This window comes from Protomyctophum bolini (genome assembly GCF_963924005.1).
Source record: "Protomyctophum bolini genome assembly, chromosome: 2".
Classification (NCBI taxonomy): Eukaryota; Metazoa; Chordata; class Actinopteri; order Myctophiformes; family Myctophidae; genus Protomyctophum; species Protomyctophum bolini.
In genome coordinates this window covers 19,522,605-19,538,218 of record NC_137863.1, presented here as the reverse complement: position 1 = coordinate 19,538,218, position 15,614 = coordinate 19,522,605, and the positions used below count along the sequence as shown (strand labels likewise).

General features: G+C 41.1%; 1 protein-coding gene across 1 annotated transcript; it reads right to left on the bottom strand.

Moving 5' to 3' along the window:
• Positions 1 to 421: 421 nt before the first annotated feature.
• zmat1 (zinc finger matrin-type 1) lies at positions 422 to 8,971 on the bottom strand (the record flags this gene model as incomplete). Its single annotated transcript, XM_080789322.1, has 7 exons — positions 422 to 3,072; positions 3,358 to 3,448; positions 3,798 to 4,088; positions 5,144 to 5,279; positions 5,360 to 5,443; positions 6,002 to 6,117; positions 8,827 to 8,971. 7 exons carry the CDS (start codon positions 8,969 to 8,971, stop codon positions 2,043 to 2,045), a joined length of 1,893 nt encoding a protein of 630 aa, XP_080645448.1. The 3' UTR covers positions 422 to 2,042.
• Between the last annotated feature and the right edge of the window lie 6,643 nt (positions 8,972 to 15,614).

Below are 15,614 nucleotides of genomic sequence, written 5' to 3'. Positions count from 1 at the left end.
ATAAGGTAGAAACAACTAGTTAAAAGTTTTAATACCATAAGGTAGAAACAACTAGTTCAAAGGTTTCAAAATGTTACTAAAATAAAACTGAATTAAATTAACTGAGCAATCTCAGTTAATGAATGACCTGTATTAATATTATAAATCTGTATCTCAAATTATACTTAAAAGGTAAAAGGTACAATTTGGCGTCTGATATGTAAAGTAAAATATAAAATACCTAAAACTTGTAAAAGTAATTAGTTGCTTTTCACGAGGCGAAATGAGTAAGCCAGCCATTCTATGTATGCAATCTGCCACGTTGTTTCATTATGAGCTTTACAATGTTGACTGTGTATTCCATCCGTTATATAGTTTTACATGTCAGTGTATTTTTTTGTATTCATACAAACCCGACTCCAAATTTCACTCCAGTCAGTGGGACAGTTAAAAGACTTAATATATTTTCTCTTTTTACAGACATTTATTACAACGTGGTACTCCTGTCTCAACAGGCCATAGCATGGACACTGATTATGAACAAGTCTGGTATGAAGGATCTCAGTGGAAGACGACACCACACACCATATGAATCATACATTCCATAGTTTAGAAGGTTCATTTCTAAAAAAACAAGAAATGACCCAAATTCTTATAAATAGAAAATAAAAAAACGGTTTACGGTTCCACTTCCAGCTATCGCTATTCACTTTATTGCTATGCATTACATGCATCTGAAAATGAAATTTTAAGTGTGATGTGTGTCCTCATTTTTAACACTTGCACCTGGCTAACCACAAACATTTGCAAACACATTCACACTTGCATGTGAATAAAACTGTGTATAGCATCTCACTCTGGTGTTGTCATATAAAAGTATGCATGATTAAGGTAAAATATTACCTGTATAAAACAGGCTTTTCAACACTTGCATGAAATATTAACATTGCACTAGTACACCCCGATAGTGCCCAAGAGCCTCATCTATAAATCATATGTATCTGAGCTGTGTAAGTGCACAAAATCCTCAGGGTTGTTCTTGGTTTTTGAAGTTGAAGTTGAAGTTCAACAGCACCACCCACAGGGTATTATAGGGATCACAAGCCATGAAATCACAGGAACACAGTGGCATGACTGAAAATGTCTTTATATTACTTGGGAGACAAGAAGTGACTGCCTCAGTCATGAGAAAATCTAATATTGTGTGTTGGATAATTATACCAGCCATTTACAGTGTGTGTATACTCATGTGGGAAGATGCAGCACATTGTAAGACCCTTCAACCTCAACATGAGCTGAAACTCAGTTCACTATAACAAAAAAGAACAAAACATGGCTAGCCAGCTAGCATGCCTGCTGAATATGATGTCTTTCCTATGTTATCGGTGCATATAGTTCTTATTAACAACTAGTGTATAACTTAATATAGCTTTAAATGTTACTGTTTTCTTCCTTCTGAAATGTCATGCATTGCGTTAACTTTGTGTTTAAGACTTTACGCCTAAACAACCCTTAGGGGAAATTCCCCTTTAAACATGTTTGGGGTCATTTTACTTATTCTACTCCGGATTTTGTGAGCACCCCACACAGTTTTAAGTTGCTTGATTCAGTATTTAGATATTGTATTCCTTCCTGTACAAACCCAATGTAACTTCAAACTCCATTTTAACCATGATAGATTCTTCAAAAACACCCGTCTTTGGTTCTGGTGACTTATGTGAGAGGATATTTCATTCATTATTATTAAATTGTTTCCCAAACATATTATAAATACATTAAAAAAAAACACTGCCTCCCCTCACGCATAAGACCAATATCAGTCACCTGGATGCAGACAATGGCCTCGGATCACCAGGTGCTTTTGAAGAATCTATCGTGGTTCAAATTCGTGGTTGAAGCTGCTATGGGTTTATATAGTATGTCTGATATAAATTAGTATCAAATATCTAAACACTGAATCAAGCAACTTAACAACTGTCTGGGGTGTTCACAATCACATAAGCCTGAGTAGTAGTAGTTAACATGACCCTGAACATGCTTTAAAGCAGGTATGCAACTGGAGTTCACAGGCCAAGGATGGATTCGTCCCATAGCTTCTCCTCCTCTGTCCTGGTGTCCACTTTCCCCTTCTTTTTCTCTTTCCTGTGTTTGGGCTTGATGGTCTTGGCCTGCTCTCTCTCGCTGTGATGGACGGCGCTCTCAGCGGTCGATGCCAAAAGCCTGTCGCTCCCGTCTCTGTCCTCCACCGGCTCGTCCGCCATTTCCACCGATTCAGCCTTAATGTCCACTCGTTCCTCCTCGCCCCCCTCCTCCCCCCGCAACCGCTCCTCCTCTGGCCTCCTGCTCTTGCTGGGATTTTTCTGCCTTTCTCTCTTCCGCCTCCTCCTCTCTTCACCTTCGGACTGTGCCTTCTCCTCCCCCCGGCCTCTCCTCTCCTCCGAGTCTCCTCTCGCCCTCTTCGCTCGTCGTCTCCTCCTTCTCTCCTCCTCAGCCGAACCTTCCTCTCCTCGCGCTCCCCTCCTCTTCCTCAGCATCATCATCTTCCTCTTCCTCTTCCGGTGACGTCTGTGCTCGCTGTCGCTCGTGCTGCTGCTGCTGTAGGAGGAGGAAGACGACGAGGAAGAGGAGCTAGTGTAGGAAGACGAAGAGCTTGAGCGTTCCCTGCGCCTCCTCCGCCTGGGCCTGGCGACGCTGGTTGACCAGTGACCTGTGACCTCTGACCTGGGTGACCAGTGACCCGTGACCTGGGCATCGGTGGGGAAGGACTCCCCGCGATAACTATATTTAGTCTCTGGGCCTGGATACTGAGGGCACCAGACCGCCCCCGGGTAGTACGGCACGGCTGGGTGGAGAGGAAGAGGAGGGAGGATGCAAGAAGGAGGGAGAAGTGGCCTCAGATTGGTGGGTTGCAGACAATCACCTTCGTCCTCCCCTCCTTCCTCTCCCTCGTTTTGCCTGTTGTCGCCTAGAGGGAGGCTGGTCTTGGGTATGAGTCCGCGGGCCTTTTGGACCCGGATGTAATTGGCCAGCTCGTCCTCATACGAGTGGTAGACTTTGGGTTGGGACTTGTGCAGCTCGCTGACCTTCTTCTCCCTGGTGGACATAAAGCATCAACAGTTAAGCACTTTCAATCTGGCGCCACTTCTGTAACAATGCTTCTTGGCAATACTTTTTATACCATTGGAAAGCCTGTTTATTTCCCTTTTAGGAACATTCTTATGGATGAGCTGTACAGTATGTGGGTTGCGGCCACGAAATATCTTCTCTGCAACACCTTATTCTGCTGTCTCTACTGACTGAGTACACTACAGTAAGTAACACGGGACTGGCATTACTGAGAATTGCTCCTTATCAATGAGTGGTTCTGAAGGTTCTTACTTGGTCTGGTGCTTGTTTCCCTGCATGTGGGCCTGGAACATTTCCACCGAGCAGAACTGAACGCTGCATATCTGACACATCAGGGAGTTGCCTAGACACGGGACAGAAACAGAGGGCTTAAGAAAACATAAAACAAACTCCTCAAGCACTTTCACGTGGTTTACTTTTCATTCACCTATATACAGTACATTACTTTTACTTTGAAACTCAAACTTGTTCCAGATTTAAAACCCAATTTATATAGGGTTAAATTTGTAAAAATGTTTTTTGTTGCTATATTAACCAATTTGGCTGGTGACCCCCTGGAACACGCTCAATGACATCTGGGGTCCCAGAACCCCCTGGTGACCCCGTGGAACACGCTCAAGGACCCCCTGGGGGTCCCAGAACCCCGATTTGAGAACCACTGACTTAAAACTAAATCATATCCGTTTGGACACCTTGCTCGGCGTCTTCTCCCAGCTCTTTGAGCAGATCCTGCCTGGCTTTATTCCTTTGGTGTTTGCGTCCGTTGTAGTGCTGCATGGCCATCTGGGGGTTGTTGAACGAGGCCGCACACATGGCGCAGTACTTGTTGGGGTCCTTGAGATCCACTTCTGAGCTGGACGTGGTGGTGGTGGTGGCCGCAGGGTCCGGGGACTCTGCTGCATCTCTGGCAAACCTTTGGTCCACAACCTGGGTCAGAGACGACAGAGCGGCCATCTCCTGCAGGTTCTTTAGAAATGAGCCGTCTATAAATGCAATGGGGGAAGGGGGACGTTAAGCTGAGCCCTGCCACATCCAATACATGGTGACAGCACCCATCATCCCCACTGTGTGTGTGTGTGAACTACACAATACATGGGGTTAGGTGATGTGCTGGTACGGTATTAAACAGAACAAAGTCAAACTAGAAGAAGTGCCCCTCGGGGAACAGGTCTCCACCAGGTCAGGTCGTGGCCTCCTGGTGGCGCAATAATAGGCCAATGTGAAAAGGGTGACATTTCTTCTTACGCCTTGGATGGCAATTTGATGATTTGAGGCATTTTGTTCCAAAAATGTGTTTTGCAGAAATCGGCCTCATGGTGGCGCTATAACCGGCAGATGTGGAGGGATGCAGGGACAATGTTTTTCCATGGCCTCTAGGGAGTGCGCATACATAAGTTGTATACAGATCGATGCAGTTATAGCTAAAAACAGGAATTGGCCTGTTATAGCGCCACCGTGAGGCTGATTTGGGGAAAGAAATTGTGGCATGTCGTCCTCGGCCTAGTGGAAATGTGCGTGTATAATTTCACGGAAATTGCACACTGTGTTTGTGATTTGTGGCATTTTTTCAAAACGGTCCAATCGTGTGAGCTTTGGAAGCCAATCTTAGCCAATCAGGATGGAAGATGGGAAATGGTGCCACTCCGTGTTCACATGACTATGGAGATAATTGTGTGATGTATGGATAAAATGTGTACGAGTAATGTACAGAAATGTGTTTTGCCTAAATCTGCCTCATGGTGGCGCTATAACAGGCCGTTGAGGAATATTTGGGGCAGAGGTTCGTCGGCATCCAGGGAGTGTGTGTGCAAAGTTTGGCATGGATCGGGCCAACGGTGCCGGAGATTAGCTGATAACGGACGGACGGACACACACACGGACGGAGTGCAAAACATACTCTCCCCCCATGCCTTCAGCCTGGTGGAGACAATTAGAATAAATGCGTGGAATATGTGTGGTTGTCCTATATCGTTCCCAATAGGCATCGACCTAGTATGATATGTCAATTAAAGTAGAAATGATTTCAACCTGCACTTGCCTTGGGGTTGGAGACCTTGTTTGCGCATATTTTTGGCATGGACCTTGCCATCGTAGTGTGAGCGAGCCACCACGTGGGAACTGAACACCATGTTGCACAGCTCACAGAAACGATCCTTGTCTGTAGCCAGTGTCCTCTGTTGAAAACAATTAAAGGCACAGATTAGAATTGGTTTAACGAGTGAAAGACAACATATGGTTGAACAATCTAACAAACCTGAAAGCCAACAGAGTCTTTATTCATCTTCTCAGCTCTCTTGGAATGCAGGTACAGCCTGACTTTCTGGGCATGTTTTTTACCCTACACAGGCAACAGGAGACAAGGATTGTTACAGTACGTACGTTACAGGTTCTATCCTCACAAGGACAAAACATCTGCAATGGATTTCTAACAAATGCTCATAGTATGGCTGGACAATTATACATGCATATATAGAAACAGAGGTTATTGAATCAATTAGCTACCTTAATCGTAGGCTTCATTGATTCTTCAAGCTGATTTTTTTTAGATAATTCGGTCAAAAATGTCTTATATATCAAAAAATAGATAATTGACTAATAAAACGCTATACCCTGTATAACATGTATATAATGACGCAATGTGACATAGCTGTTTGCTCAATGCTGTACACAACACCCTCCAACTGTATTTATACTTTCCCCATGTGTTTTCTCATGACAATAAAGCTCCTTTGAATTGACTAAAACCATTAAGTCTGATTACTAGCCACTTAAGCCCTGTATAATACAGTGCAAATGTGACATGCAAGAATAGTGAAAATAGACGTTGGTTTGAAATAATGGTGATATTGATTTGAAGCCATATCACCCAGTCCTAGGCTAGCTCACAGTGTCCCACCTCATAGTGGGCGAGCCTCTGAGATTCAAACAGCAGAATGGCCTCGCACACATGGCAGTAATCATCGGTGAGGAGACCCTTCAGCAGCTCACCGTCTCCTGTGGCGGCACTAGAAACTGTCAACATACAAAACAGTATCACAGTGAATACACAGTAAAATCCTGAGTGTCGATAAACGATAGGAGTGTACAAGAATGGAAGCAAATGGACCTGTAAGGATCCATTTGGCTCCATTCGTACACTGCTTGGAGTTACAGAATGGATAAATTAATTAAGGATTCTACTGTGCAACAGTTCATGGTCACATAGCACAAGGTGTATTTCAACTACTAACTTAACATAATAGGAATTCCTTTGACCACTTTGTGTTCAAACATTTTCATCAATAACGTATGAATAGCTTAAATCTATACAGTACATGTATATTAGCAGTGTATATGATTGTGTGTGTGTGTGTGTGTGTGTGTGTGTGTTTGGGGGGGATTTTATCAAATGTGTAGGTCTGAATAGTCTTGAAAAATTGTTCACACAATGATTGTTTTCCAATAATCTGTGTACCCTTATCTACACTTTGTACCGAACAGAACAAACCATTTACATTTTATCAACAAAATATAGGACTGTTAAATTCCTCAATTAAAGGAACGTTTTCCGTCTAATACAGTCTTCTCGTCCTGCATTGAATTATTAGGCTATGCAAACAATTATTTCATAACCCCAAAGGCGGGATACTGTAATTGAATCTATGATGAATAATTTATTAGATCATGTAAATGTATTCCTGTCAAGAAGAAAATTGATTAATTCTAAATCAATAAAAAAAAAAATCAAATATCACAAGTCTTTTCTCAACTGTAACAGTTCTGTACACCAGTGGTTCTCAAAGCGAAATTTGTTAATACAAATTAGCATCAAATGAGTTTAACTACTTTAATCCTATGTATGTACGTACATCAGCTATTTTCAAAACATCTTAACAAAATGTGAAAAGTTTGGAATATTTTCAAAGCATTTTAACAACCCAAATCTTGAATGGGGGGCCCCCCAATGAGAAAAATAAACAATATAATAATTATTTTCTGATGGAGGTCTGTGCCCGAATTATTTTGTGGGTCCATGACATGGAAAAGGTTTGAGAATGAGTGGAACGCCTATACGTTGTTATACCTTTCAAGCCGGGAACATCTCTGTGTCACATTAGATCGCAACCATTTTTGTTGTTAATAACGTTAAAAAGAAGAAAAAAAAGTCAGGATTTAGGTGTTTGTAGATTCAGGCAGGCTGCAGTTCGAAATGGGCTAAAAGCACACATTCCCTGTTAACTATAGAGAAAGCTAAATGGAGTGATCAAGTTAACAGAACTGCCCCCTCCCCTTGCATGGTAAAGCAATATAACAATTTCAGTCTAACAATTGTACAATGTTTTAAATTGCGGCACCTAGCTTCATTAGATCAACTACGCAATCATATTAATAATATTTGCTTCATCGTTATAATAGGAAATAGGGACTTTGACTCCCATCATTTTGTTTTTTACGATACAGGGACAAATGAACAGAATTGACAGGAAAACTACTTGAAATTAAACATACATCAGTAAATATTAGGCTTCTACTGTCCCGACCATGTACCATGGAAGTAAAGGCTGTTTTAACCATGTGCAATTACAATTAGATACACACACACACACACACACACACACACACACGCACACACACACACACAGAGAGAGAGAGAAAACATCCTCACATAACCTTCCTGTAAGTAAATAATGTACTTACCACACACAGTAGAAACTAACATGATAACTGAAGTTATCTTGTGGTTTGTGTGAATGGCAAACATTTAGTTTTGATATGTTAGTACAGCACAGAAGCACTTGAGTACTTTTGACACTCGACTGGTTGTAAACTATAAGTCAAACTGTTCCAGTGCTTTATACTCTGTAAAACATTACTTAATATCTGTACTTCAACTAGCTGGCAAATCCCTGATTTCATTCTCTAGAAAATAATAAGATACATTTTAGGATGAAGCAAATTCCATGAATATGATTGACCACAAGATTAAACCACTTTTGGAATATTGTGGCACTGTTAAAATAAGTGCACCAAATGAAGCCTGCCCCATCACTGACTTTGGGGTGTGATGGCACACTGAATTAAAAAGGAAGATGCAAAAAAAAAAAAAAAAGATGCACTCAGTAATACAATTTCTTCATTGGCAAAATTTGATGAAATCCTGATGATGCCAGATGATACATTTAAAAACACACCTTTATGTTATTTTTCATGTTGGAAAACTATACCTACATTCTAGGTATTCTGAGAAAAGGGGCCAGCTCAGCTGCCTGCCAAACAACCTGACATTGGGACTGAGTTGACTGAGACTACAAAGTAAAATCCTGAGTGTTCATTTCACCCTGGGAGTGCAAACATGGGGCCGAAAGCGTCCTCGAAGTTGTCAATTAAAACTCAGGATTTTACAGTGTAGCCTGCAGGCTAAAAATTAGCAGCTTGGTCTGGGCCAAAGAAAACCGGCCTTCAAACTGTGAAAAACGACAAAATGTATATATTTTTCAACACGTCAAAATGACAAATGTTAAGTAGGTCAGAAGTAGATTTGGTTGAAGTTGGAGAAATAAGAGTTTTCCACGAACCCCCACAATTACACAAGACAGCTAGCTAGCTAACGTTAGCATGTTTAGCTAAGGAGCTAGCACTGCTAGCCAGTTAGCTAGAAATCTAACGTTAGCATCGCTAGGTTTGACAGTAGACGTCTCGTTATTTTTTTTCTTCTTTTTCTCGCATTCTAAGTAAACTCACCTTCATTCTGGGCACTATCTATGTTAGTGTTTATTACTTTGCAAGCGTCTCGTAACGAGGCCGCGTTAGGGGCAGTAGTAATAATAGTGTTATTATCAGCGTAAGGCTCAGCAGCCTGCGGACTGCAGACAACACTGGCGTCCATCTTTCCCTAGTTATTATGAGTGGCTGTCTGGAATTCCACTTCTTCTGTGGGTTTTAAAGGCAGCTTGCATCCATTGTGTTGCATTACTGCCATCTGCTGTAGTTATTTAACTCCTACATCTTCCACTTTTTAAATATACTTTATTGAAATTATTCATGGTACAATTTATGCAGTCATATAATATTACATTGAAGTTTGGCATTTTGAAAACAAGTACAGTATGACTATGAAGTAATACTTTTGTACAATAATATATTTTTTTTTTTTCCCACAGTGTTAACAAGTGACATGGTTTCAGTTTTTTCTGTCTTAAGTCCAGGGTTCTTTATACGTCCTACATCTTCCCACCACCAATCATTTTATTATTCTTCCCAACAGTTTGGTTCTTTTTAGAAAATGTATCAGATTTTCTAAAACGTTCTTTCTTTCCCTGCCTGTGCACTTCATCTACATTCAAATATTCCCTTCATTCCTAATTCTGCTAACCCAGCTCTCTCCATTCCCTCAATCATATCCATTCCCATTTTGTTGTGTAACGTAATTATTATTTTCTTGTCCAGTTTGGTTTCGTTTGTCTTAAATGTTTGTGAAATTAATGGAAAAAAGCAATACAATTTTGAATCATAAAAAATCATATCCATTCCCTCCTTTCTTCAGAACATGCTCCATATCTGTGACATTATATTTCAAAGACGGTATATATCACCTCTCTAATTCCTGATCGTGCTCAGCCTTGGGTTATGCTCTCTACTCTCAATCGGGTCATTAATTGTGATCTCTCTTCTGTTTCCTACTTCTTTCTTTACCTCCCTCCAAAAAAAGCACTTTCCATCTGATTTTGCTGCACGTGTTTTCTTTTTTTATTTATTGTTTTGCCATTCTATTCTATTTGTTCTTTCATTTCCCATATTAATGCCAATATGTGTGCTGGAATCCAGATGTGCCTTGTTTTACTGCTTTTGAATGAACCACCAAAACGTCACGTATAATTTGTCTAGTCTGTTACTAGATTTATACTTTCTGTGTGCTAAAACTCCTGCACTAGATCGACATTCTCTAATTCCTTTCCTTAACGTGTAGTATTTTATTCAAGCACGGTGTGCAGAACACTCAGGTCTCTTGCTGCTCTCCTGTCCTGTCCAGTCGAAACTCGTTTTTCCATACCCTCTGTTGTAACACTCGTTTGGTTGGGTGACTATCTCCATGTCCTTTCAAGTTCAATCATAATCATTTACACTGCTGTTTTCTGCATACATTTAGTGGCATTTTCCCTACCCGTCTCTTGAATGGCATTGATTTGATAACTTAGTTTAAACAGTTTGCAATGTGTACGGGGGAATGGTTTACAATGATTAAGGATGTTGCTCCAGGTCAGTCTTCTAGAACATTTCATCCAATTATAAAACGTGTATTCTTCATACTTGATATGCATCTCAAATAAACAAGTGACAAATGTTGATTAGTTTACCAAACTTCCATTATGGGCTAGTTTTATTTCTAAAGCTTTGATAATTGGGCAAACTAGACTGTACAAGTATAGTACATTATGCATGAGATCAGTTTATTTGATGCAGGTCAAGTATGAAGGCATACAGAAATGTATACTCTGCCCAAGTTTGTAATTTGTATAGTTGGTCTTAATAGCTCAGGCAGCAAAACACAAAGTCTTGAGAGTATGGATAATCTACAGTGCTTCTCAAAACCATGTCAAGGAGTCCAACATTCAACCACAGACCCATCTGGAAATTGTGCCAGGAACCCCCAGCATGCAAGATTAAAATCTTGAAGTTTAACAGTCAAGTTAGTCATAAAAGATCAGGCTCAACATTTGAGAGTTTTATATTTAAAGCACAGTAGATAGTCGTTAAGAGCACAGCCAATTTGCTCAGTGTTATTAAACCCGTTGTCCTTGGTGAAATATCAGTTTTATACATGTAAAAACACCGTGGAATGCAGGCATTTTTCAAGCTCTTGTAGCAAGTCTCTGGCACCAAGGTCTGTGTGCATAGCACCTCTGAACTTCGTAAATAACACACATTTTGGGAATTCATAGCAGAACACTTGATCAAGGAAATGGCAAATGAGGAGACTCAATGTCATTTTTCTTCATTCATTTTATTAAACATCTCGAGGTATTAAAAATACGTAATACCATAGCACTTATAGTGCACCACAAAAACAGTGACAATATACAAAAATATTGTGTAGACTAGTAGTAGAGTAGCATGCAGTGTTGTCATGGCGACCACTACATTCTGCAATGCTGTAGCATCCTCCAAGCTCTAGACTACTGCTGTAGCAGCCTCTACTGCAACTGCATCCCCGACTGGTGCAGCCTCTTCTGAGGACTTCACTGGCGCAGCCTCTTCTGAGGACTTCACTGGCGCAGCCTCTTCTGAGGACTTCACTGCAGTTGGGACTGGTGCTGAATCCTTCACTGGTGATGTCACTGAATCCTGGACTGGTGCAGCCTCTTCTACTGAAGACTTCACTGGTGACTTGACTGCTTTCTGGACTGCCGCAGCGTCTTTCACTGGTGAAGGGACTGCGTCCTTCACTGGTGACTTGACTGCTGCAGCATAAGTCGCTGGTGACTCTACCGTTTTCTGGACTGGTGCAGCGGCCGTCACTGATGAAGTGACTGCATTAATCTGGACTGGCGTAGTGGCTTCTACTGGCGTCTGGACAGGTGTGGCATCCTTTACTGGCGACTCGCCAGTATTCTGGACTGCTGCAGCATCCTGGACTGCTGCAGCCTCCTCTGGTTTTGTCGGCTCTTTGACCAATCCTGTGGCAGCAACAATATTGCCAGCCCCCTCCACAGTCTTCTGGGCAACAGCAGCGACGCCGTTAATCACTGCTCCGCCCACTTGGGACACACCTTCTGCAACCGTTGTGACTCCATCCTTGGTTTTGCCGCCTGTCGAAATGTGCACATGAAGCACAGTTTAAAAAAAAAAAAAGAAAGTAATTTGGAGTGTGAAAATCTACATAGATTGAAATGCATTGTGGTAAATTACGACAATTGGTAATCGTGGTAAAAGCTAATAGTCATCATTTCAATTTGTTTTAACTACTTCAAGATGAATAGGCATTGTGTCCCTTGGCTCTGGAGTCAGTGGACACAACTGTGAAAATCTAACTATTAATTTGTTTGGGTCCTACCATTTAAACGTTTAGAAGATTTAGAACACTTTCCTGGGGGTCTGTGATAATATGTAGTCGTGTCTGTCATGGAAACTGGGCTCCCTTCCTGGACTACAATTCCCATAATGCTTTGGTGCACTGCTGCTCCTTGTGGATGGGGAGGGCTGACATACTGAGAAATGTAGTCCAGGAAGTAAGACAGCCCTCCCCCTATTCACAAGGAGGAGCAGTGCACCAAAGCATTATGGGAATTGTAGTCCAGGAAGGAAGTGAGCCCAGTGTCTGTCCATGACATCAGAGACACTGGGCTCACTGCTAAAACCACATAAAGACCCCAGGAAAGTGTTCTAAATCTTCTAAATTTGTAAATTACATATGTTCTTTTGGCAAAAAGGGTGAGGTGTCCCTTTAATCTGCCATACCTGAACTGTAAAATCATAAAACCAGCTTGAGGTTTCATGCCATGCGTTTTTAAACCCTCAATTTACCATTGGCTCTAGTTTGTCTGCTCTTTCTACACTTTACACAAATTCCCGATCTACAAACTCAGTGCAACGTGAGCTTGTAGATGGCCTTTTTCTGGCGATTAACCCCCCAGAATAGGGAGTGATTAAAGGTAGAATATTTAATGTGTTATTGATTTCAATAGTACCCACCAACAAAGAGAATGCCATCTTTGGTCTTCTCAGCTGCATTGGTCACTCCCTTCGTGGTTTTCTCCGCTGCTGCCGCGACCCCTTTTGCGATCCCCTCCATGAATGTGTTCATAGCTGTTTTCTGGACTAAATATAGCAGTTTAGCCTACTACAAAGTTTCTGTTCTCAGAAGAAGTGATGCCAAAAGGAAACTGGGATTCAGTCCTTCAAACTACCAGTCACACAGGTACAGCCAAGTATGAATTCAAACATGGACCCAGCAGCCATTTTAACAGGTAAACACAGCTGAAGTGAATTAACATTGATTGTAGGTGTGTTTCATGTGTTTCTATGAGTGTGTGTACCAGCAATTGCCAATACAGGAGCTGTCCATGCTGGCACACTCTGACACATAAATGAAACACACCCACAATTAAGGCTATCATCCTCAGCTATGTTTACCTGTCAAAATGGCAGCTGTGAAATACATTGGATTTGGGTTCATTGAATCAGATTGTCATGACAGTGCACTGAGGCTTTACAGCCTTTACTTGGAATGAAATAATTGATTGTTAATTGTTTGTAATGCGTCTGCCTTTTTGTAGTGTAGGCTAGTAGTCCGGCAGCCGGGGCCTGGATTGGGAAAAATTGTATAATTTATTGGCCTAAAATATTGTCTACAGTATTCATGAATCAACCTGCTGACCGGCTGTCATCATTGAGCAATTTATTTTATAGGGGGTTATATATGTGACCATATAGGCTATAAGCCTATATATAACATAATCTTCTCAGGTCCATCATTACTCAACACGTAGCTCAAATCACCTCAGACATCTATCTAAGGCCCGTACGTCTCAAACTCAGTTTAATATAGGCTTCAGAGGGTCTAACATAATGGAATTCTCTGCCTGTAGGCCTACATCTAAGGGAGTTGTCATATCATCAATTCAAGAAAGGTCTATAATCTCTTCTCTTAAACACCACATACTTCCCTGTCAATTTAAACTATCTTGTGTCCCTGGGTCTGTCCCTGTGTCCCTGGCTGTGTCCGAGCACGAAAATAGCGTTATAGTAGCACACAGACACACACAGGCCAGGGAGGAGGGCTTGTACAGTACAGTACAGTACAGTACAGTACAGTACAGTACAGTACAGTACAGTACAGTACAGTACAGTACAGTACAGTACAGTACCACTCACTTCAGACGGGTCTGATCTTTGTGATTTGTTCTACTGTTTTCTTGTCTGTCCCTGGCTGGCTGGCTGTGTCCGAGCACCACAAGTCTCACTGTTGTGCAGCCTAACACACACACACACACACACACACACACACACACACACACACACGGGGCAGCTCGCCGGAAACCGGACCGCACCTTGTTTTTATTTGTAATAGATCTGCATTTTCAATGTTGATGTAATCTTACATGTTCTTGGAGAATGCCACTTCTTTTATATTTTGTAAGTTAAAGTTAAAGTTAAAGTTAAAATAAACAAACAAACAAACAGGGGGTGCCCAAGATCATGGATAGTGACACCTAAATGACAATTAATAGTATTATTCTCAGTTGTGTTTACCTATAACCTTTCATAATAGTCTGCTGTGAAAGGGTTCCTTCTGTGCCCAGCTGGTATGATATGGCTTCCACACAATTATGCCACAGTGACAGTACATGATTGACTTCTAAATTGACTGTACTTGCATGTACTGATGTACTTTGTTTAGAGTGTGATGCTTGTTTTTAAAGTGAGGAGCCCTTCACTTCACACAAGAATGACAGCTCAGCTGATGGTGTTTGGTGTGTGGTGGGGTGATTGACAAGGTGAGCAAACTATCTGTATATGAATGTATCTGTAATATACTTTGTACGTATCTATATGCCTGTTCATGCTTTTATTGGACCCCCTCGTAAAGGGCATATTCCTTCAATAAATGTAAAAATCTGTTTTAGAGCCAAAGTAACCAAACCTATATTTGACAGTCATGGTCTGTCTGTGTACATGATTCATATTTGAATTACAAGTACGCCTATGGTGTGCAAATTAATGTACAAATGTCCTTTTGCAACATTTGCAAAAGGTAAATCAAAATCCATCCATTACTACTAGTCAGAGCTGGTGCCATATCATTTTAATCGGCACAGTCAGCAACTCAGCATTCACAGTGACCTCCTGTTTTCAAATAATCCTGCGGTCGTCTTCCATGTCACTCGACCCCCGTACAGCTACACAGCATTCCCACACCCTCAACCCCCCCAACCAACCTCACCATTCTATACCATCAACTAAGTAAGCACACACATTTCTCATTATAGTAGTTTGACTTTGCTTCAGTTGAAATGGGAGAGCTGCTTAGGTGTTCTGTAAATGTTGTAAAAAGTGATTTTCATTTAGAATTAAAAAACAAAAACGTTTTGGACGTTTGCTTTTGTATCTAAGATACGATTCCGAAAGCAAAAATTCAGACTGGATGTTGCGCTGCATACAATTACCCAAACTTTCACAATGTCACCAAAGGCCTTGGTTGTTCAAAATAACTTTGCAATTGAGCTATAGTTGCACCATTCAAAGTCCCTTTTTAAAAAACAAACAATGTTTATTGATATGACAAGACAAACTTTACACAAATTTACACTGAAACAAGACCAGATACCTGTAACAGAAATCAAATTAAAAAAAAGAAATTAAAAGAAATCAGATAAACACATGCAGTGCGCAAATGCAACAGTGTCCAAAAGAAAGTGCATAAAGTCACAACATTCCTTTCATATGCCTTGGTGCTCATCATGGAAGCAGTTTAAAAACCTGTTAAAAACCAAAACAAAAAATTAGAGACATTACTTTACTGTATAATCATG